Source organism: Myotis lucifugus, unplaced genomic scaffold (assembly GCF_000147115.1).
Source record: "Myotis lucifugus unplaced genomic scaffold, Myoluc2.0 scaffold_23, whole genome shotgun sequence".
NCBI lineage: Eukaryota > Metazoa > Chordata > Mammalia > Chiroptera > Vespertilionidae > Myotis > Myotis lucifugus.
Genome location: NW_005871071.1, coordinates 5,400,819 through 5,422,144, shown reverse-complemented (window position 1 = coordinate 5,422,144; position 21,326 = coordinate 5,400,819). Strand labels below are relative to the sequence as shown.

General features: G+C 42.8%; 2 protein-coding genes across 2 annotated transcripts in view; both read right to left on the bottom strand.

The window, feature by feature from the left end:
- The window catches only part of MYO5C (myosin VC), a 95,763-nt gene extending 88,174 nt beyond the window's left edge, over positions 1-7,589 (bottom strand). Inside the window, exons 1-3 of the mRNA XM_006086029.3 lie at positions 7,586-7,589; positions 7,338-7,441; positions 347-535 (exon numbers count right to left, since the gene is read on the bottom strand). Coding sequence (XP_006086091.1) covers positions 347-535; positions 7,338-7,441; positions 7,586-7,589 — 297 coding nt within the window. The remainder of the gene's footprint in view (positions 1-346; positions 536-7,337; positions 7,442-7,585) is intronic.
- Positions 7,590-9,643: 2,054 nt separating this feature from the next.
- Positions 9,644-21,326, bottom strand: part of MYO5A (myosin VA) — a 123,994-nt gene continuing 112,311 nt past the window's right edge. The window contains 8 exon segments of the mRNA XM_023751634.1: positions 9,644-9,796; positions 10,046-10,126; positions 11,196-11,370; positions 13,051-13,333; positions 15,625-15,775; positions 17,504-17,593; positions 19,996-20,088; positions 20,090-20,154. Of these exon segments, the coding sequence (XP_023607402.1) occupies positions 9,644-9,796; positions 10,046-10,126; positions 11,196-11,370; positions 13,051-13,333; positions 15,625-15,775; positions 17,504-17,593; positions 19,996-20,088; positions 20,090-20,154 (1,091 nt within the window).

Genomic DNA, 21,326 nt, shown 5'->3' with positions numbered 1-21,326 from the left:
TGCTCGCGGGCAACAGCCTCCACCTGCGGCTCTGAGCGACGCGGAGACGGGCCTGACGCGCGACCCCTGGAGCCCAGGCCCCTGTGACACTCGGTCTTCCCGTCCCGAGGGGACCCAGGCTCCAGGGGCGCCTTTCCCACGGACAGGGACGGGTCCCCGGGGGGGGGGGGGGGGGGGGGGGGGGGGAGGTTCCCCGCGCCCTCATTCCCGGGCTCCCCGCAGCCCCTCCCGGGCCAACGGGCGCCGCCAGGGCGCACAGGAGCGGGCCGGGCACAGGTACAGTCAGCACTAGCGCCCGCCGCTTTCCTTCCCGGCTCCCTTCCCCTCCCCGCCCCCCCCGCCCTACCTGCGTGTACAGCGCGGCCACCGCCCATGAGCGAAGGCGCCTGGGCAGCTCGGGGCGCGACGGGGCGACGCGCGGGGCTGGGCCGGCGGCTCTGAGGCCCCGGGAGGTGGCCGTGCGGGGCGCCGCGTCAGCAGCGCTGGGCCGTCCAGCGGGAGAAGTTTCCTGCGGATCCACAAACTTCCCCGAGGGCTGCGGCCCGAGGAGGGAGGCGCGGATTGGTCCCTCCGGCCCAACTCCTCGCGGCGATTGGCCGGGGCGGGGGCGGGGCAGGGCGCGGCTCTCCTCCCGGTGAGTGTCTGCGGGGAAGTGCGTCCACCTGCGGGGCGAGCGCCCCTCCAAGAACTAGGCGGAGCGCGCTGCGCTGCGCTGTCCCGCCCGCAGGGAACAGGTGTGTCCCAGGTTGTCCCGGCCAGGCTCCAGCTCCCTTAAGTCGCTGCGTTTTACTGTCAAGAGCAGAAGGACATGACCATTTCCATAGAAAACCAAGAGAAATCAACAAGCGTGTGAGAGCTCAGCCAGGTGACCATATTCAAAATAAAATATAAAAATGAATAACTTCCCTTTATATCCGCAATAACCATTTAGAAAATACGAAGAAAGTAAAGTAGGAAAATAAGATATTTATAATATCAACGAAAATACACAGTGTCCAGAAATTACACTAACAAAAACGCACTTGGCCTTTGTTCAGAAAATGCTTAAATTTCCCTTCATGGGCATAAAAGACCTCAATAAATGGGGAGACATGTCATTTTCATGGATGGGAATATTTAATATTGTACAGGTGCCAATTCTACCCAAATTAATAATATATAAGCCTAATATATTTGGAACAAAAACCCTAGCAGGACTTCTGGAAAATTGTACGACTGGTTGACATTTCTTATGGTCTAAAGTCCCATCCTGGTTGAGCACCAGCCTCTGAAAAGTGTGTGGATTGCTGGAAAAGCTCTTCGAGATGGCTCAGCAATGTTCCGTAGTTTTCAGTGTGCAAGTCTGGCACTTCTTTTACTAAACTGATTCTCAGGCATATTATCCTTTTTTATGCTATTATGAATGTATATAAATGATTTCTTAATTTCACTTCCCAATTGATTATTGCTAATATATAGAAATATAATTGATTTTCGTATATAGATCTTATAGCTTGTGACCTTTCCTGAATTTATTATAGTCATTTTTTGTGGATTCCTTAGGATTTTCCACATACAAAATGCCATTTGCAAGTGAATACACTTTTAACTTTCTTTTCAGCCTGGTTGCATTTATTTTTGTATGTGCCTATTGAGTTGGCTAGAACCACCAGCACAATGTCGAGTGGCAGTGGTAAGAACAAATAGACATCCTTGCCTTGTTCCCAATCTAAGGGGGAAAGCATTCCACTTTTTGTTTTGTGTGGGGTTTTTTTGGCATTAATTATAAGGTTAGCAGTAGGTCTTTCCACACATGAAGTTCCTTTTATTCCTAGTTTGTTAGGATATTTGCTTTTTTTCAATATTGAATGGAATTGATATATTTTTCTCTTTTTTTTCTCAACCTGTGTTTGTTTTTTTAATCTATAGACAGCAATACAGTCGGGTCTTGTTTTTTGTTGTTGTTATTGTTGTTGCTTTTTTGTTTTTTAAATCCAGTTTCACAATCTCTGCTTCTGGTGGAAGTGTTTAATCCATTCACATTTAATGTAACCATTGATATGGTTGGATTTATGATTGACATCTTTTCTATATGGCTGAGGTCTTTTTTATTCCTCTGCTTCTCTTTTACCGCTATTTGTGGCGATAGATTTTTTTAGTGTTTCATATTAATTCCTACCTTTAAAAGAACTATATTTCTTGAGTTAATTTTTTTTAATCCTTACCCGAGGATAGTTTTTCCATTGATTTTTAAACAAAGATGAAGAAAGGGAGGAGGGAGAGAGAGAAACATTGACATGAAAGGAATACATTGACTGGTTGCCTCCTGCTTTGCCCAAACATGCAACTGAGGTATGTGCCCTGTACGTGCCCTTGACCCTAAGACCCTTTGGTCCTCAGGCTGTCGCTCCAACCACTGACCCAAACTGACCAAGGCTCTTTGAGTTAAATTTTTAGTGGTACCTCTCTAGGGATTAACTCATGCATTTGAACTCATCACAGATACTTCAGTTTAATACTGTATTACTTTCCTGCAGCTATTGTAACAAAGTACCACAAGCTGGGTGGCTTAAAACAACAGAAACATTCTCTCAGAGCTCAGTGTGGGGTTTTTCTGCACTCCACTCCAATCAAGGGAGCCCTCCCAAGGCAAAGCTGCTGGTTTTCACGGCTCCCCAACTGTGGCAGAACTACCACATGATCGAACTGGGGGAGGGGAGGAGGATGGAGTAGCCCCAGCCAACAATGTCAAATTCCATTGTTCTTACTCAGAGTTCACTGGTTTTCCATGGATAACCATTACTAATTGGTTGTATGCTATTGATCAATTTATAGAGCTCTAAAAGTGTTGTTTTTGAGGAGAGACTTTGTTGAGCTCCTTCCTCAGTCTGCCATACCAGGTGGCAAAAGTCTGCTGAAAAATAAAAATGCATTGCAATATAATTCTCATACTATAAACTTCACCCATTTAAAGTATACAACTCAGTGGTTTTTAATATAGTCACAGATATGTTAAACTATCACCACAGTCAACTTTAAAATATGGTCATCTCAAAAAGAAACTCCAATGCTCTTTACCGGTAGTTATCACTCCCTATTCCCTCAGTACCCTCTACTCCTACGTGTAGGTAGGCAACCACTTATCTACTGTATGTCATTTCTCTTTTTTCCTTAATTAGCCTGGCTAGAGGCTTATCAATTTTTTATTGATCTTTTCAAAGAACCAGTTTTTTTTTTATTTCACTGATTTTCTCTATTGGTTTCCTGTCCTAAATCTCATTAATTTCTCCTCTAATTGTTATTTCTTTCCTCCTTCTTATTTTGCACTTAATTCATCCTCTCTCTCTCTCTCTCTCTCTCTCACTTCCTAAAGTAGAAAGTTATATATTTGATTTTAGGGCCTTCTTTTTCCCTAATGCATGCAGTCTATGCTATAAATTTCCCTCTAAGTACTGCTTTCTTTGCACCCCTCACATTTTGATAAGTTGTAGTTTCATTTAGTTCACAATATTTTTAAATTTCTCTTGAGATTTCTTCTTTGACTCATGTGTTATTTAGAAGTGTGTTGTTTAATCTCCAAGTATTTGGAGATTTTTCAACCATTTTCCTTGTCATTGATTTCCAGTTTAATTCTGGTTTCATCTGAAAGCATACATTATAGGACTTCTATTTTTTAAATTTTAAAGGTGGTCCAGAATGTGGTCTATATTGGTATATATTCCATGTTTCATGTGTTGTGGGTTTATTTATAAGACACCAACAAAAATCCTTTATATCCGTATCTTTATTTGAACAATTTTCTATAATAGCTAGGAGAATACAGCATTAATGACACACATTTACTCAGTACAACATTAGACAACTACAAATTTAGAGCTTAAACATCAATCTGATATTGTTTTGGTTTCCATCTTAGCACTAGGTGATATCTAGTGAAAAACCCATGTTTCAAAGGCTTCTGTTAAAATGAGGTGAATTATTAACTTATTTTTAAAAACTACATGTGAGATATGCTGGGATGGGTTCCCTTTAAAACTAGAGTTGGTTTGTAATTCCTTCATTTCTTAGTACTTCTGCTTCCTTTTTAATGGCTGAATACTGTACCTAAAAACTTTTCCAGGTCCAAGAAGAAAAACTGTTTGGAAAATTGCAATGTTCAATTTCATTTTAGTTAAAAGGCATATCCATTTCACCGTAAATTAACAATTTAAAGTTAATAATTAAAATGCAATATGTTAAATGTCATGAGCTCATTTCTGTGCAACACTGTTAGAGCAATTAAAATTTCCAAGACACAAAAATGTCAACCTTACTCCAGGATTCCACAGAAATATATAACTAGGAATCATAAATTACAACACACATATCCACATTTAATGGGAATTTGTTGGGAAAAAATTAAATGAATTAAATGATTTAGAGAGCCTGAAATGTGAGCTAAAATCTTACAACATATGGCAACAATAAGACATTTGAAATTATTGTCTGAAAAATGCATTAAAATGTACTCACCTACCAAGCATTGAATTATACATTCCGGTTTCAACTCAAAAAACATTTTTCTTTCAAATATTTCAGGCAATATTACAGTACTAAAAAGGTTAGTCATTTTCAGATATTTGTGACTCTACTAACACCCATTAAGTTAAGCTAATGAACATTTTAGCTAGACCGAATTATAAAATTAAAAAATGTATAAAACACATTTTGGCAGATATGTTACACAGTACTTTTCTGTTTCTGATCTTCTGAAAACCCACTAACTCCAGGCTGATTTAATTTAGGGTAATACAATGGGTTCGAATTTATAGCATTTTTTCTTGTTTTCAATCTTTTATAGTACCGGGTTCTTAAAAAATATTTTTAAAGAATGTCCATGAAAAGTTTTACAGTGGTACTCTTTACCTTTTTATTAAGAAAAGGCCGTGGAAAACAAGCCATTTAAATGCTACCAAAAAGCTAACATTACTTCCATATGTTCATTTGCTTACTTGTGACCCAGAGTCCTCCCACCTCTTGACCCCCAAACTCAGGAAGACTTTCTAAGCCCCCATTCCATTGGCTCTGAGACTGTTGCTGCCCCAGAGTTCTACTACCTGTTTGGAAATAACAGAAAAGAAAGGAAGAAGTAACAGGTGGGGGAGGAGCATGCAGACGCGTGGAAAGGAATTAGTGGTTGGAGGCCACACCCAACCAAAACCCTCACAAGACCTTGAGAAACAGGGCTTGATATTCTCTCCAGGCAAGACATCCCCGTACAGAGGAAAAGTTTCGGAGAACTTAAGGCAGCTCCAGGAGGGAAGGGAGCAGGGGTTAAGGCGGCCCTCACAGCACGGCCTGAGAAGAAATGACGCTGCCCTTATCCATGAACGGAGGCCACAGCAACACACAGCCTCCCTAACACGCATGCATACAGCACACCTCCTAGCTGCAAAGTAGACACTGGCAGCATGCACACACGGTAATGTCTACACACGCCCTGACTTGTGCATGGCCTGGTGGGGATAGCGCTCAGAAGCACCCAGGGGCTTGGCCTGCAGCTGCAGGTTCCCCAGGGGCTGCGCAGCTCACTGGTGGCTCCAACAGCTCACCTGCTGACTCTAACAGAGGGGTGTGTGTGGAGAGTGACCTTCCTCATCGCTTTGGGAGGTGTTCACTAATCTCCATCAGGCCGAGACAGCCTGCTACTAATGAGTGACCTAAACACAGTGTTGCACCCTCCAGGGGAGCACTGAGTAATTACAGAGTCAAGCCTAGTGGCAGCAGGCAACTGTGACAGAAAAACTACTGGCTCTAGGTGCTCTGTCTCGTCAGCACAAAGAACTCGACATTGCTCATTACTCAGCTCCCATATGCCAGCTGCCAACTCTGATAAGAAGAAAGAGCACCTCTTGCTGACCCGGGCCCCCCGCCACAGGTACCGAGGAACAGATGTAACCTCAGGACTTGCCGCTGTGGGGCGAGCAGCTGGGCTGCAGGGCAAGTCTGACCGACCTCTCTCATGTCACCATCAGCAGATGATGCAGCCACAGTTCTCCCTTCCAGTGCTGCTGTGAGGACACAGTGAGGTAACGAGAAAGCACGCTGGAGGAAAGCAGAGCCAGATGCGAGGTCTGTGCTACAGGAGAATTTAAAGGTCAATCACTAATTTTTGCTGTTTTATCCTAAGTAGTTGAAGTTACCCAGAGGATACTTGATTTTGCCTCCTGGGGAACTCTATGAACTGGTGAGTGTGTGTGTGTGTGTGTGTGTGTGTGTGAGAGAGAGAGAGAGAGAGAGAGAGAGAGAGAGAGAGAGAGAGAGAGAGGGAGAGAGAGAGAAAACACTTCTCAGATGGTGACAGTTGCCCCTTTACCTAGCGTTACCAGGAAAGTAATTTCTCAACCATCACTGTACTGAGATTCTAATAAAGTATTTTCATAGTTCCCCCCACTGTTATGAAAAGATTTGCTCTGTATTATACATACTTACCCAGAAAGAGCCAACTCTCAATTATCCACTGAAATAAAGCAAATCGTACCAACTGATCCCAACCCCCAAATCTCCTTTAAGTTGGCTTTGGAATATATAGGTATGTACTTTATCCTGACAAAAGAAGTGTCAGGTACATGGGGATTTTTCAAAACTTTCAAAGGAATCATGAAGCTACATTTGTGGATCTTAAACCATATTCATCTTCCCCATCTTTGTAGTTACTCTCAGGTGGATCAAAGCCTTAACCTAAGAAAAGCTACAAGAAGGGAAACTGCTTCTAATTTTTCAACTACGAATTCCAAGGTGAGAGCTGAATCTAGATGTGAGTGAGTGGGGAGTATTGAGAAGGGCTTAAGACAATGAAATGCTATTCTTTCAAGATTTTTCTTTGAATTCCTAATGTGTGTCATAGAGGAATTATGAGGAAGTAAATTAGTGATAATGTTAAAAATGTACTACAGAGAAGGAGAACAAGTTTTACAGATTTGCTTCAAGGTAAGCCACCAGGTGGGCCAGGGGGCAGCTGAGGACCGACTCCATCCACTGCTGCCTTCAACGCAGTCAGAGTGGAGATGGGATACACGGATTGCTTGACAGAAGGGGAAGAGCGAACAGATAAATGGGCAGGTGGAAGCGGCAGGAAGTGTGTGCAGCTGCATGAGAAAGTGTGGGTGGACAGAAGGGCGGGTGAGCAGTCCTCAGACCAGTGTTGCATCCTCAAGTAGCAGTTGTTACCAGGCCATGGGGTCCCTGCTTCAGGTACTCTTGTTATGACTAACCGTCTTCAGGCTGCTAAGAGAAGTTAATTCCCACCCCCACCTGGGTCCTGGGAGCCCTGGGAGCCCTGGAACAGCGGAACTTTATGTGGCCGTCCCTGAACAGGCCCTCCGGTCCAGCAGGGGACAGGCTGCAGCACTGTCCAGCAGAAGGACAGCAGTCCGGGGAGAGACCAAGGCCACGACGAGAGACGCTTCAGGATGTGAGCTGTCTGGGAGAAGGAAAAGGGGCTGCAGGCAGTGGGACCCACGGTGCATCTTGAAGACCTGACAAGACTGAGGGTCGCATGGACATGCCCATGGACATGCTGCACAGGACTGAGCTGGGGAGGTCGGGGCTTCGCTGGACAGCCTACCCATGGTGGCATTTTGTTGTTAGCAGCTCCCCACTCAAGTCCCATCTATGCTCTTAGACTATGACACATTCAGTACTAACCACCTGGTTATGAGTTCATTGTTCACTGAAAACCACAGTGACAAACCAGGCAAAACTGAGAAAATCTGATTGAATTAGTAATGTTTTGGGTTGGTTTTGCAAATAAATGTATCCAATTGAATACAGCAGTATGTGATTCAATAAAAATCACCTAGACCAATTAACTTTCTAAAAGCATGGACACAGATCATGCACATTGAAGAAAGGTTATAACTAAACAGATTTGTGATATTTTTATTAATCCCTCAGACTTAACAGGCACCGAACACTGGTCTCTACATCAGAGGATAAACTTACTGAGGAACTACAGCTCATTTCTCTAGGATCTAAGCGCCGAGAGGAGAGATGTTAGACATGGAAGGACCTTAAGAGTCAGTTGTCCAATCCTCTTATTTATAAAAGAGGAATTTGAGGCCTAAATAAGTTAACAGATAGTATTTATCTTTTAATAACAATCTTTATCACTGGTTCTAAATGGTTTGACTTCCATTAATAATATTGCACATATTTTAATAAGATGCATTTTTATAAACCATCTGGGAGTTAAATTATATAAATCTATGATTGCAATGAAGAACCAGAGTTTCTGATGAAAGCTAAGGATTTGTATTTGCACAACCTGAAAGATTTATGTATAAGATCTCTAAGGAAAAAATGCAGAATATGTTTAATTAAAATTTTGGGGTGAAAACATAGAATCTGGGTCTTATGAAGCCCAATCCCCTGTAAAATTCAGCAATCTTCTAATATTTCTTGGATAAGTCAAAGTATTTCTAACACGATGCTCTTTAAAGTATCTAGTGTTACTGAGAACATTTATAGAAATTGCAAAGGCTAAAAAAAGGAATCATAAGTATTCATTATACACCTTCTTTTGCATAATTTATAGGATAATCAAAGTTTCAAGACCAGAATCATGAATATTCTGACAATGCTCTCTAGATAGTGACTGAGATTAATTCTTAATAAATTAAGAAGAACGGAAACCTGTCAAAGTTGACTGTATGCATTGCAGAAATCAGATCTGGGAACTAAAAATAAGTCACTTCACAGAACACTGTACCCTGTTGTGGTATCCACCAGGGAAAAATAATGAGCACACCACTGTAACGTGTCCTGAATAAGTAATGACACCAACAACTGCCGTCTGTCTAATCCTACCCCTGAATGTCCAACATTTTGTCATATTACTACAGGACTTTCCAGTGTCTGCTACTTGTGCAGGTCAATCTGTAGATGTTTGCAAAGAATCCAGTTAAAACTGATCTGATTGTACTATAAACAGAGTTGATAAAAGAGAAGCTTATTCTCGTAGTACCTAACAAGAATACCGCTTACATGTTAAAGAACCCAGTATATAGCAGCAGTTTAAGATGCTCAGGAAACTACAGTGCAAATGGACTTCTATGCTATACAGTAAACCAGCATTTTCTTAATATCTCTACATCATAATGACACATAAAGGACGTTACTTGTCCAGCTATTATACCTACTACAGTTGATTTCTGTGATCCAGTTCAACATCACCATGATTCCTAAACTGATATGATATTATATGGTATGTTCTCAACAGTGATTTTTCTTCTGGTTACATAGAGGAGGTTCTCTGTGGGTACCTTCCTAACAACCACTCATATCTGGAATTTATGGTTTTTTATACCATTTAGATGTAGTGCTAAGGATTTAAAATAAATGCTGGCAACTCAAGATACATTTTCCCCTTCCTTCCATCATTCACCTGCATGTGAACTCGGGGTACCTAATGAGCAAGGGTGCGCGGTGCTACAGGTAACAGCACGAAGGAGTGTGACTTTCTTTCCGAGGTGATGGAAGTATGCTAGGGAGATTTCCAGTTAATAACCTCTTGTGGAAGATAATGACTACATCTTCTTTAAAAATGTGTTTCAGTAGCTCAATGGAAGTAATGGGTTCTTATTTCAGGCAAGAAATGTACTGTCCTTTTGCCTTGACGTGGCTTTCAGACCCGGGAGATGAAGCCCAGGCCTAGGCTGGCTGGGATCTGGATGGTCTCCAAGGCGAGGGAGGACGGGTTGAAAGGAAAGGTGACGGGAAAGATGTGTTTAGCATCCATGAGCAGCTGAGGAGAGTCCTTCCTGTCTCGTAAACGCATCTAAGAAGATTAAAAAACAAAAAAAGCAGAGCATCAATTCTTTGAATCTATAAAGAAAATTTTCTCCTGCTAAAAATCCTACCCAAAATTCCCCAACAAATGAAGAATGTTTATATTTGTTTTAAATTCACTTCATTTTCCCAATAAGCTGTTATTTTTAAAAAATGCACTGTAAAAATAAGATAAAAAAAATATCTTTCAACAAATTGTAAAATTTCCATGAAAAAAAACTGTGTTGGGAGATCTTACCTGTATAGTACGAATAAATGACACAGAGACTCTTTCTTCAAACTCATTAACTGGCGTATACAAATTCAGCACTTTGACAATCTGTGAGAAATAAAACGATCAAAGTTTTCAGCATATAGTCAAGTGCACTGGGGCTCATCATATAGAAAACCGAAAAGATCTCAGCGCAGTTCCCCTTACTCCCAGGGCTGGTGGGGCAGGAGGGGAAATGAGATGGTCTGAGGGCACATCAATTTTTATTATTTTAATTTTTATAATAAAAGTGTATTAATCTTTGTACATTTTAAAAAGCAATGTAAATTTGGAAAAACATTCAAACTGTACAAAAAGAACAAAACATGAAAAGCAAAAGTGCCCCCACTCCCATCCTCCCAGTTTCCCAAAGTGGCAATTTTTGAGGATCCTTACTATCCTTCTGGCTGCTTTCTGTACATACTCTATGTGTAACCTATGTGAGCTTTCTATGTTATGAGATATGTGATGAACACCAAGAAAGTCCAAGAGTAAGCACAGAAATAACTGGGAAATGAGAAGTGGGCATGTGCATGCCTACGCCTCCCCTCATGCGGCTGCCGGTCCTCAGGGTCCTCCCTTCTCTGCTCCCTCCTTAAACTCCAGGCCTTGCCTGACGGGCCCTCCCCTGAACAGTCAGCTATCGCCCTCAGCACTCCTTCGGACGTCTCACCACTGAGCTCGCTAGAATCTCTTCCAGCGGAATCAGCGGGTACATCTGTCTTCCCTACTAAACTTGCAGTTCCTTTTCAGCAGGGATTGTTCCTTATATATTGAAGGGTTTTCCCCAGCAACAAGTGTGGTCCCTTGAGATAGGAACTCAATTCAGAAACAAGAATTATGTCTTACAATACAGAAGTCAAAAGACTTATAAAACAATATGGAAAATTATTTTTTGGAACACAAGCTCCATAACAGGCCTAGGATGCTGACCCCTCAGAGCAGGGACGCTTTCGTTCCTGGTTGTGTCTCAGTGCACTGAAATGTGTGACTTCCTGGTAAAATCCTTCTTCAAGAGCTGTCAGATATATGTCTTCTCTGACGCAGAGGAAGTCAGCTCAGACAAGATCAATCGCTAGAGGATTTCTATCACCCTTGACGAATGTGAAATCATGTGAGAGGAGGGAAGCTGCGTTACCTGGGCAGTAGTTAAAGCATTGCACATGGAGCAGATGGCTTCTGCATCATCATCTGTTTTCTTTTTCACTTGCAGAAGCTGAGCAGCCTGAATGAGAGGTTCCAGGGTTTCTTTAGCCCCACTGTTCATCAGATTCTTGTCACGTAGCCATTCTTCCAGTTGACTGACATTGTACCTGTGCCGAGAGAGAGAGAGAGAGAGAGAGAGAGAGAGAGAGAGAGAGAGAGAGAGAGGGAGAAAGGGGAGGAGAATGTAAATGTTGTCATAAATGCCTTAATTTTCTGTGTATGGCTTTGTCAGGAATTTTAGTTAAAATGACAGACAGTATTCTTGTTTGCTTTTTTAAAATCTTATCAGCTGTACTTAAAAATTATCATTATAAAAAGTCATGAGGTTTATAATCACAATTATATAAGAGTAAATGACTAGAGAATATAATTATCTTTAATGCAAGATAGAAAAGTAGCCATTATAGCAAAAGTAAGACTGGCTAAAAGATAAGATAGAACACATTGTGTGGCTGTGTCCCCCTTAAACAGCTGACCAGAAACACTTTGCAATTTCTCCTACAACTTCAGAGGTGAGAAGTAACAATCCTTTAAGTCCTCTCTCTTACTTAAGTCCATCTGAATAACACCCCCCCCCACACACACACACTCTGTGCTCCAGCCTTCTTCAGGGAAGAGCCTGGATGATGGAGGCAGTGACCCGAGGAAGCTCAGGGAGGGAAGGAGAGAAGAAGACCCCCAAACTACATGGGTGCTGAGGTATCAAGAGATGGCCAACCAAGTAACAGTGGTTCTCAAACTAAAATGAGGTAGATGGACACACAATCAGACTGAATAATCACTCGTACAAAAGAAATTATTAGGTGCTGCAAATGTATAAACAAAGCTTATAGAGAAAGAGATTCTGCTACTGGGGAGTAAGGCATTAGCTTCTCAATGTTAACTACAATGGATGTGGGTCAGAATGGGAAATTTGAAAAGAATGCCAATGTTTCCTGAGACTGAGTAACTAAAGACTTTCGTAGGAGAATTCTTACCTCCCCTGGGTGAATTTTCTAGCTGTTTTAAAATAAATTACTTGTAAAATAAGTCAATTCTGTTATGATAATGAGGTTATGCTGAGGAGTAGTTGGCATCAAACTGAGTGCAGCTCTTCCTAGAACACCAGGGGGCACATTTCAAGTATTAGTGATTCATTAAACATGCTCTTGTGGCCATGGTACAGAAAGGTATTTTGTTAAAATAAATTTCCAAGAGCAACCAAGCATAATTCTTCATTATTATTTGATATTTTGTTACTGTACAATTAAAACACACACAAAAGCCCTAGCCAGTTTTGCTCAGCGGAGAGTGGGACTGTGGACTGAAGGGTCCAGGGTTTGATTCTGGTCAAGGGTGCATGCCTGGGTTTCGGCTTGGTCCCCAGTAAGGGGCGTGCAAAAGGCAGCCAATCAATGATTCTCACTCATCACTGATGTTTCTATCTCTCTTTCCCTCTCCCTTTGTCTCTGAAATCAATAAAAATATATTTTAAAAAATAAAATACACATGAAAGAAGAGGAAGCAACTATCCCCTCTTTATGTGTTTTTCATCATCTTTCCACTCCCTCTGAAGACTTAGCTCAGCAGTGAGTGGAACCTGCTGGAGGCACAGCGGAGCAATGGTGACCGAGGAGAGGGCCAGCCAGGCCACAGGACGTGGCTCCGTGCCCACGCTCCCTTTGCTGCTTGGCTGTGGCCCAGACAGACATCAGGTGCACTGACCTCGAGCCAGCCATCAGCTCCCCGCACGCTGGCAGGCAGTCGTGGGGCAGCGAGAAGAGGCCATCACTGCTGGCATTTCTCACCTGATCTGCATGCCTTTGCTCCAGGAGCACATGTCCTTCCGCAGGAGGAGGTTGTTCAGCGTGATGGCCCCCACGATGTAGAACATCTGCTTGGCCACCTGCTTGATCAGCTCGGGGTCCATGCCGTGCTGACACATGACCGAGTGGAAGGAGCTGAGCTGCCGGAGGATGGAGTCCAGTGTGTAGGTGCCCTCATCGGCGATGCTGGAGGTCCGCTTCCTCAGCCCTGTGGGCTTCACCCCGGACACGCCCTGAATGGTCTCATGCTCCAGCATGCCTGAGACTGCACGAATAGTTCACGTTAGAAGAGGATCTGGAAGGACACCGTTTCGTGTGCACACACATTCACACATTCAGTTTAGGAAAATGATCTGAGCATCAAAACAGAGGGAAAAAGAACTCCCCCCAAAAAGCTTCTGGATTTTCAACTTTAATAAAGGAATAATTCTTAACTGCAAAAACTTATTATGAAATTAAGAAATCTTAATGGTGTATTTTCTAAACTAAGAAGCAGCAGCCTGCACTAGCACCAGGGTGTGGTACCTTGGGAGGGTTCTGAGAGAGGTATGCAGCAGTCAGGAGAAGATGAGCGTTCTCCAGCGCTGTGTGAGCCCCAGAGACAAACAAATCAAGTAGCAAGGGCAGGAGCCTGCCCAGCCGGTGTGACTCAGTGGTTGAATGTCGACCTATGAACCAGGAGGTCATGGTTTGATTCCCAGTTAGGGCACATGCCTGGGTTGCAGGCTTGATCCCCAGTATAGGGTATGTAGTAGGCAACTGATCATTAATTCTCTCTCATAATTGATGTTTCTATCTCTCTCTCCCTCTCCCTTTCTCTCTGAAATCAATAAAATGTGTTTTAAAAAGAAGAAGAAACGCAGGAGCCTGGGCAGAGGTCTTGGAGAAGACTTGGGCGGGGCAGTTGTGCAGGGCTGAAGAGCTGGGCCCTTCCTTGCCCTGAGCTCATCCTCCCAGGACTCAGCCGTCTCCTCTGGGGCACGGCTGCTCATCTCCTGTGCTCTCATAACATGTAGCCTAAGTGTCCTCTAGGACGGTTTTGGGATGCCTCCTCCTGGGCTGGGAGCCCCTTGAGAGCAAGGGCCAAGCCTGGCTCACTTTTATTTCTCCCAGTGCTAACCTCAGCCTCCAAGAACCTCAGTCAACACTGTTGCTGTTGAATCACTGGGGGATTGGGTGGTGGGTTTAAGGGAGACACCTTAGAGCAGTGGTTCTCAACCTTGGCTGCACATTAGAATCACCTGGGAATCTTTTTAAAATCCTGATTTCTGGGCCTCATCCTCTGGAAATTCTGTTTCTTTGTTATGGGGTGGGGCCACAACATTAGTAACAAAGAAACAGAATTTCCGGAGGATGAGGCCCAGAAATCAAGATTTTAAAAAAGATTCCCAGGTGATTCTAATGTGCAGCCAAGGTTGAGAACCACTGCCTTAGAGGTAAACTTCTTGTTTGGCCAATAAAAATAGGCACAAATAGGAAAAGAGTTTGGCTGAAGCTGACCTTCCTTGCATTTTGGCTGACCTAGGCTGCTTTAAACTCATGACTTCAGGGGACGACTGAAGAAATCCCCCGGCTCACATGGTTTCCCCGGCCTGTTACGTTTCTAGTTTGGTTGTGGGCTTATGATAGGAAATGGAACACTCTGAGCCCACAGAAGGGAAAGAAATTGTGGAAATGAGGAAAACACATGGGTGGGGAGGAAAGGGCAGCTGGGAGCAGTCTTCAGAGGCTGCTGATAATCTGCCTGAGGATGAGAGTGTGGTAAGTTAAAAACAAGTGTGTGTGGTTTTTTTTTTTTTTTAAATTCAATGCATTTAAAGTTAGCAGCCTGCAATCAGTACATGCCCCCTAATTCCGACTTCAAACATGCTACACATTCCACAGTGCAGCATGATACATAAATAAACATGCAGAATGAATGCACACATTTGAAGGGAGGTACATGGAATCACATTAGCTGAAAACACATATATAGAAACAGAAACACACAAGTACACACCTACACACACACACCCAGTGGGGCTCACTGAATTAGAAACTGCTGCATTAAACCAAATGGCCTTTAACAATTCCAGAAGGACCATGAGATGTACAACTTAGCCTGGGGTGTCTGAGCCCTGTTCTGTTGCCATGGTACCCTCCCACTTCTTTTACTGTAGCCTATTAGTTAGTCAAAGTGCAAACCCTCCCCAGCCTTCCTAGTTTTAGATGTAGCGCAGTAGTTTCCTAGGCCAAAGTTTGAAGTGTTTTTCAAAACTGGACAAGGAATAAGGTCTACTGCTGGGTACACAGCATTACCCAATCTTAGAGAGAGGTACTGCACATTGGGGAGGGAAACTAGATACTGCTGCCTTGTTCGTGTGGAAGCAGTGATTCTGATGTATTCCAGTTAGTCATGGCTAACAGCCCATGTTCTGGGATTCCTCAGCTAATTTTAGGACCATTTTATGTGCTCCGTTTGAATACATGCTCTGAGACATGTTGTGCCACTGGTGGTTGTCTACTGGTGGGCATGTGAGGTGGACAGACTTGATGTCCGCGACGCCCTGGCCTTACCGATCATGGGCTGAAGGATGTTCTCCAGCACCCGCACGAGCTGCTGGTAGATCTGAATGGCCAGGTCACTTAGCACCTGCCGGTACTCAGCCAGGTCGAAGTTGGTGAGGCAGTGTTCGTTCTGGCGAGATGTGTTGTGCTTCATAAAGCCCTAGAGCCACAACGCAGAGTTAATGATGCACAGGAAGTGAGATGTCTGCTGTCTGTCAGACTCGCTTGATCAGCATCTTCCCGTTCTTTTTCTCTCTTCACAGAGTTTCCATCCATCCCACACATAAATGCCAGGATAATCATTATCAGTATGTGTGTTTGTTTCCATCTTTAAAATTCCACTTCTCACTAGCTTGTGAATAATACCTAAACTTGGCAACTAGCATTCCCTTTCCAACAGCAATGTCAATAAAATAGGATGGGAGAACTTAATCTAAAAAAAACTGCCCTAGCCGGTGTGGCTCAGTTAGTTGAACATGGTCCCATATACCAAAACGTCACGGTTCAATCCCTGGTCTGGGTTGGGGTACGTACGGAAGGCAACTGATCGATGTTTCTCTCTCTCTCTCCCCGCTTCTTTCATCTCTCTCTAAAATCAATAAAAACATATCCTCTGATGAGGATTGTAAAAAAATTAATGTTTCACTTATGAAACATGAAGTTTATTGCCAAACACTAAACTACCTAAAGTACTAACATGTTTAAACTTCAGTTCATTAAATATAGTCCTATTTATAAATACTGTACCCAAAGGGCATACATAAGCTTAAAACAGATCGACTTTCTACAGAGACTGGTAGATACATAAAAAGTTTTCCTTTCATGGTATCCACAGATGATTTTCATCTTTTGGTGGTATTTTGTTAAAATGGAAAGACAACAATACAAGAAAGTACTTCTGCCAGCTATTGCCTGCCAAAGGGCAATATCTGACAGAAGCCTACTTGATGGGTTCTGCCCATAGTCCTTAACAATACGGTCCAAAGTGGGAATGACAGGGCAGCGAATGGCCCCTCTGCGGACTCTGGTCTGTCAGTCCCACCTTCCCAGGGACCACATCTTGCTCACATTTGCCATAATTTGCCAGGACCATCCTCTGCCCCAAGCCTCTGTCTGGGTGCTCAGCAAGTGCTACAGCTCAGTTTCTCTTCTACCCTCCTGGCAAAGGATGGGCGGTGCAGGGGAGTGGTTAGGGGCAGGGGAGTGGTTAGGGGCACGGGCTCTCGGAGGCAGGCAGACCCAGAATCCTAGCCCTGCTCCTATGGCTGACAGGACTTGGGCAAACGGATGACCTTCACTGAGCTTCAGTTTCCTCATCTGTAAAACTGGGTCATAATCCCTACCGCACAGAAATGTTGTAAGAATTAAGTGACATAGTGTCTAGTAAGTGCTGTCTGATGCATACTAAGCAGCCCTTAATAAACAGTAATTATTAACATATTACATTTAAAAAAAAATAAAGTCTGTCAAACAATTGATGAATACATCATTACAAACAAAAGCCAAACAGATTTTTGGACAAATTTAAAAAGACACGTCTTAACTTATCACCTTTAAAACATTATAGTAAGCTAAAACTGTTTAATTTTTAAAGAGTCCTTGACTAGTCCACTTCCACATATTGACAAAAAGTTTCATTGTTCCAACTATTCATTGACCAATGCTCACTTTATTTCTATTGTGTTTTCTTATAATACAAACTCTCAGAGGAAAGGAACTTTGTTGTTCCCCACAGTCACTGTTCCATAAATAATAAACATCAAACAAAACTATGAACTTCCAAGCCACCTCTGAATTCAGGTTTCTAAATGAACCAATGGTTAAACATTGTCCTTAAAAAGATCAGAGAAGGCACAGTACGTTGGTTTTATAATCATGTTTTTCTCACCTCTTCTCCGCTGTACTGCTTCAAACAGTGCAAAAACCGGCAAGTGTTAGAGAGCCAGAAGGAAACGGTTTCAAAATCATCACCTCTTTTCTGAAAGAGAGAATAAGCCTCAATTTGCTTTTTTTCTTGGGGAAATAACAATCTGAAAAATAACTGAACAGATACCAGAAGGCCCATTCTTTCAGTTACCATTATAAACAATTATAAATCACAAAGGAGAACCAGAAAGACTGAAGCACTGAAACCCAGATCAGGTCAAACATCATGTCAGTGATACGATACAATTAAGAAAAAAAAGATTTTAAATTGTTTTCTTAGGAAGAGGAAAGGAGAAGGAGAGAGAGAAACATTAATGTGAGAGCAGAACATCGATCAGCTGCCTCCTGCACACCCACTACTAGGGATCAAGCCTACAACCCAGGCATGTGCCTGATGGGAATTGAACCAGTGATCTTTTGGTGCACGGAACAATGCCCAGCCAACTGAGCCACACCAGCCAGGGTGATAAGATACAATTTTTGAGCAGTGAATCAGAAATGGGATGAAGGAAATCCAGTGCAGAGCAGTACACAAGGGAAGCTACTTGTCTCTTCATCAGGACTGGGGCACATGTCCAAAAAACTCATTGCTAAATCAAAACAGAGCCCAGGCTGGTGTGCTCAGTGGTTAGAGTGGCAGCCTGTGCACCAAAGGGTCTCAAATTCTATTCCCGGTCAAGGGCATGTACCTGGGTTGGGTTGCAGTTTCTATCCCCAGCCCCAACTGATGTGTTTCTCTTTCTCTTCCACTCCATCCCTCCCTGTCCACTCTCTCTAAAAATAAATAAACAAATAAATGAAAAGCTATCCTCTGGTGAGGATACAAGACAAATATACTTCATTTCAAAAAGGGATGTGTGACAAATGCACATCAATTTTAAACGGTATCAAAAGGGTGTTAGGTTCTAGTACCCTCCCTTTGGTAATCTTGAAACAATCTGGTTCAATAATTGGTCAAATTAGATAAATTCCTTCTGGCAATTAAGATGAAAGGGAGAAAACCTTAGATTTGGTTTTGTTGTCTTTGTAAAAATTGGCTTAAGAATTAGCAAAACTTGTAGTCTATCTAAGTGCAACAGGGCATCAATACACCAAAAATGAAATGAATTATATTCAGAAGATGCTCATCAATTTTTAAATAGTAAATCTTCAGAAATTCTACACTTTAGTAACTACTGTAGAATATAACTACAGAGAACATCTTAGCAATAGGGACTGAGAACTAGCATTTGTCAAAAGGTCATGACCAGGCGCTGGGGGGAGGGGTGTGTTTCCTGAGTGCAGTGTTTCAGATGGGGAAGATGAGATGGTGGTGTTGGCTGCACAACAAGATGAATGCACTTAATGCACAGAGCTGGTCACTGAAAAATGGAAAATGGCTAAGCCCTGGCCGGGTGGCTCAGCTGGTTGGAGTATTATCCCATGCACCGAAAGGTCCCTGGTCAGGGCACATACACAGGTTTTGGGTTGGATTCCTGGTCGGGGCGCATATAGGAGGCAACCAATCGAGGTCTCTTTCTCACATCAATGTTTCTTGCTCTCTCTCTGTGAAATCAATAAAAACAAACAAATAAACAACAAAACTCCACATATCCTTGGGTGAGGATAAAAAAATGGTTAAATGCTATAATTTTTTGTTATGTATGTTTTACCACAATAAAAAAAGTATTTCATGAAAGACATCTTAGATTTCTGGGCATGTTAACTATCCACCTATCTCCATCCTAAAAATTCTCCTTAAGTCAGATAATCAGAAAGCAAAGTATTTAGAACACATTCTCTTAGCTCCTCACAGAAACACCGGAGTTAAAACTAAGAATAACGTTCATTGTTTTTCTAGAGTCAGGAGGAGGATTATGCAACGTGACTTAGTGATTACTGAGTCATTACGTAGGACTTCCTGCTCTAGTACATAATTTTTCTGTCTTTTTCCAGCCTTTCCTTTCTGATTAGTATCTGTGTGTTGCTTCTCACGTGGAATCAGGCACAGGTGACAAGGAAAGTTACGGGTGAAGAAAAGTTCAAAGAAAAACTTTATTTCATCAAATATCTTTTTATAAGAATGAGCCATGTATTATTGAACTTATTTAATACCTATTTTAACTATAGCATCATATTCCCTGTATATGATGGACTCCATTAAATATTTTAAATTTACTTCTAAGACCTTAAAAGCAGACTATTTCTGTCTATGAAGAAACAATTTTCTCCACAATTAAATGCAATGAAATCAAATTAGTTTTGATTATTGTTTATCCTGAGCCCTGTTTTGAAGAAGCATATAGACAATCTGTAAGAAAAAATGTTTCCTACTGTGGTACATTTCCACAGTGGAAGGTAGCAGTTAAAACTGCAAAGTGTTCACACCTTCCTCAAGGCTGAGGGAGAAAAAGTCCCTACATGCAGGTTCTGTTATTAATACTCATTATGAGAATTTTGTTAAACATGACTGACCTTTAATACTTTTTTGATGCTGTTAATTGTGGATGTTAGCAGCGACCTTACTTTCTGGTCATCGTTCAGGTAGTCGGCATGTCGAACACACACACATGAACAGGATATACGCTGGTAACCCTGGGATCAGGTTGACTGCTACGCCACGTGGCTTCAGTTCTGAGAAGAGAAGAGAGAAAAAACTGTCTTCATGAGACGTGCTTTGAGAGACAATGAAAGCCCAGTTCTCATGTGAGAGTCCAATCATTCAGGGTAAATAGGTCACATAAAAAGCATATTTTAATAGCTCAGTAAGAGAAGTTCTTGAGGGTGGGAACATGGTGAATTTTAGTTGTCTTTGCCAAGACAACTCCCAAATCTCTATCTTCTGCCCTGACCTTTCCCTTGAATTCTAGTTTCTTGGATCAAATGCCTTCTTGGCATCTCAGCTCAGACATGTCAGACTGAGCCCATCCAAACCAAACTCCATTCCTATGGTACCTGCTCTTCCAGGAGTTGTCCCCCTCTCAGTAAATGGCAGTTCCAGCCCTCTAGGTTCTCAGGTTATAAACCTGTCATCACCTTTGATGTCTTTCTTTTTCTCACACCACACACCTAATCCATCAACAAATTCTGTTGGCTTTACTTATAAAACACATCCAGAATCCAGCTACCAGCTGCCCTGGTCTAGGTCCCCACCATCTCCTCCTGGATTGTGGTCTCTGATCCATCCCTCGCTCTCCAGTGGTACATTTTCACCCAACAACCAGAGTAATTCTATAGGAAAATGTCAGTCAGATCATGTCATTCTTGTTATGAAAATCTTCCAAGTAGCTTCTCACCTCATTCATTTAAAAACCAAATACTCAGCATGGTCTGTGTGATCAGGTCTGATCTCCTGCCCCAGATCACTGTGCTCCAGTAAAATGGGTCTCCTTGTGATTGGCTGAACGTGCCAGGCATGCCCCCACCCCAGGGCCTATGTGCCAACTATTTTCTGCCTGGAATGTTCTTCCTCAGATATCATCAGCATGAACTGCTTCCTTACTTCCTCAGTCTCCTGAGGATGAGAGTTTGGTAAGTTAAAAACAACAGATCACCTGGTCAAAGAGGCCTTTCCTAACAATCCTAATATATAAAAAGCTAGGGGCTGTCACTACCAAAACAACTGGACGGACTCAGCAGGCTGCGTGGGGCGACGAGGCCGGCTGGGGGGGCAGTGAGGGATGACCAGGCCGGCGTGGGGAGGGCAGTTGGGGGTGACCAGGCCAGCAGGGGGGCCGTTAGGGGAGACCAGGCTGGCGGGGGGGGGGGGGGGAGTTGGTGTCTATCACAGCCAGCGCACGAGGGGG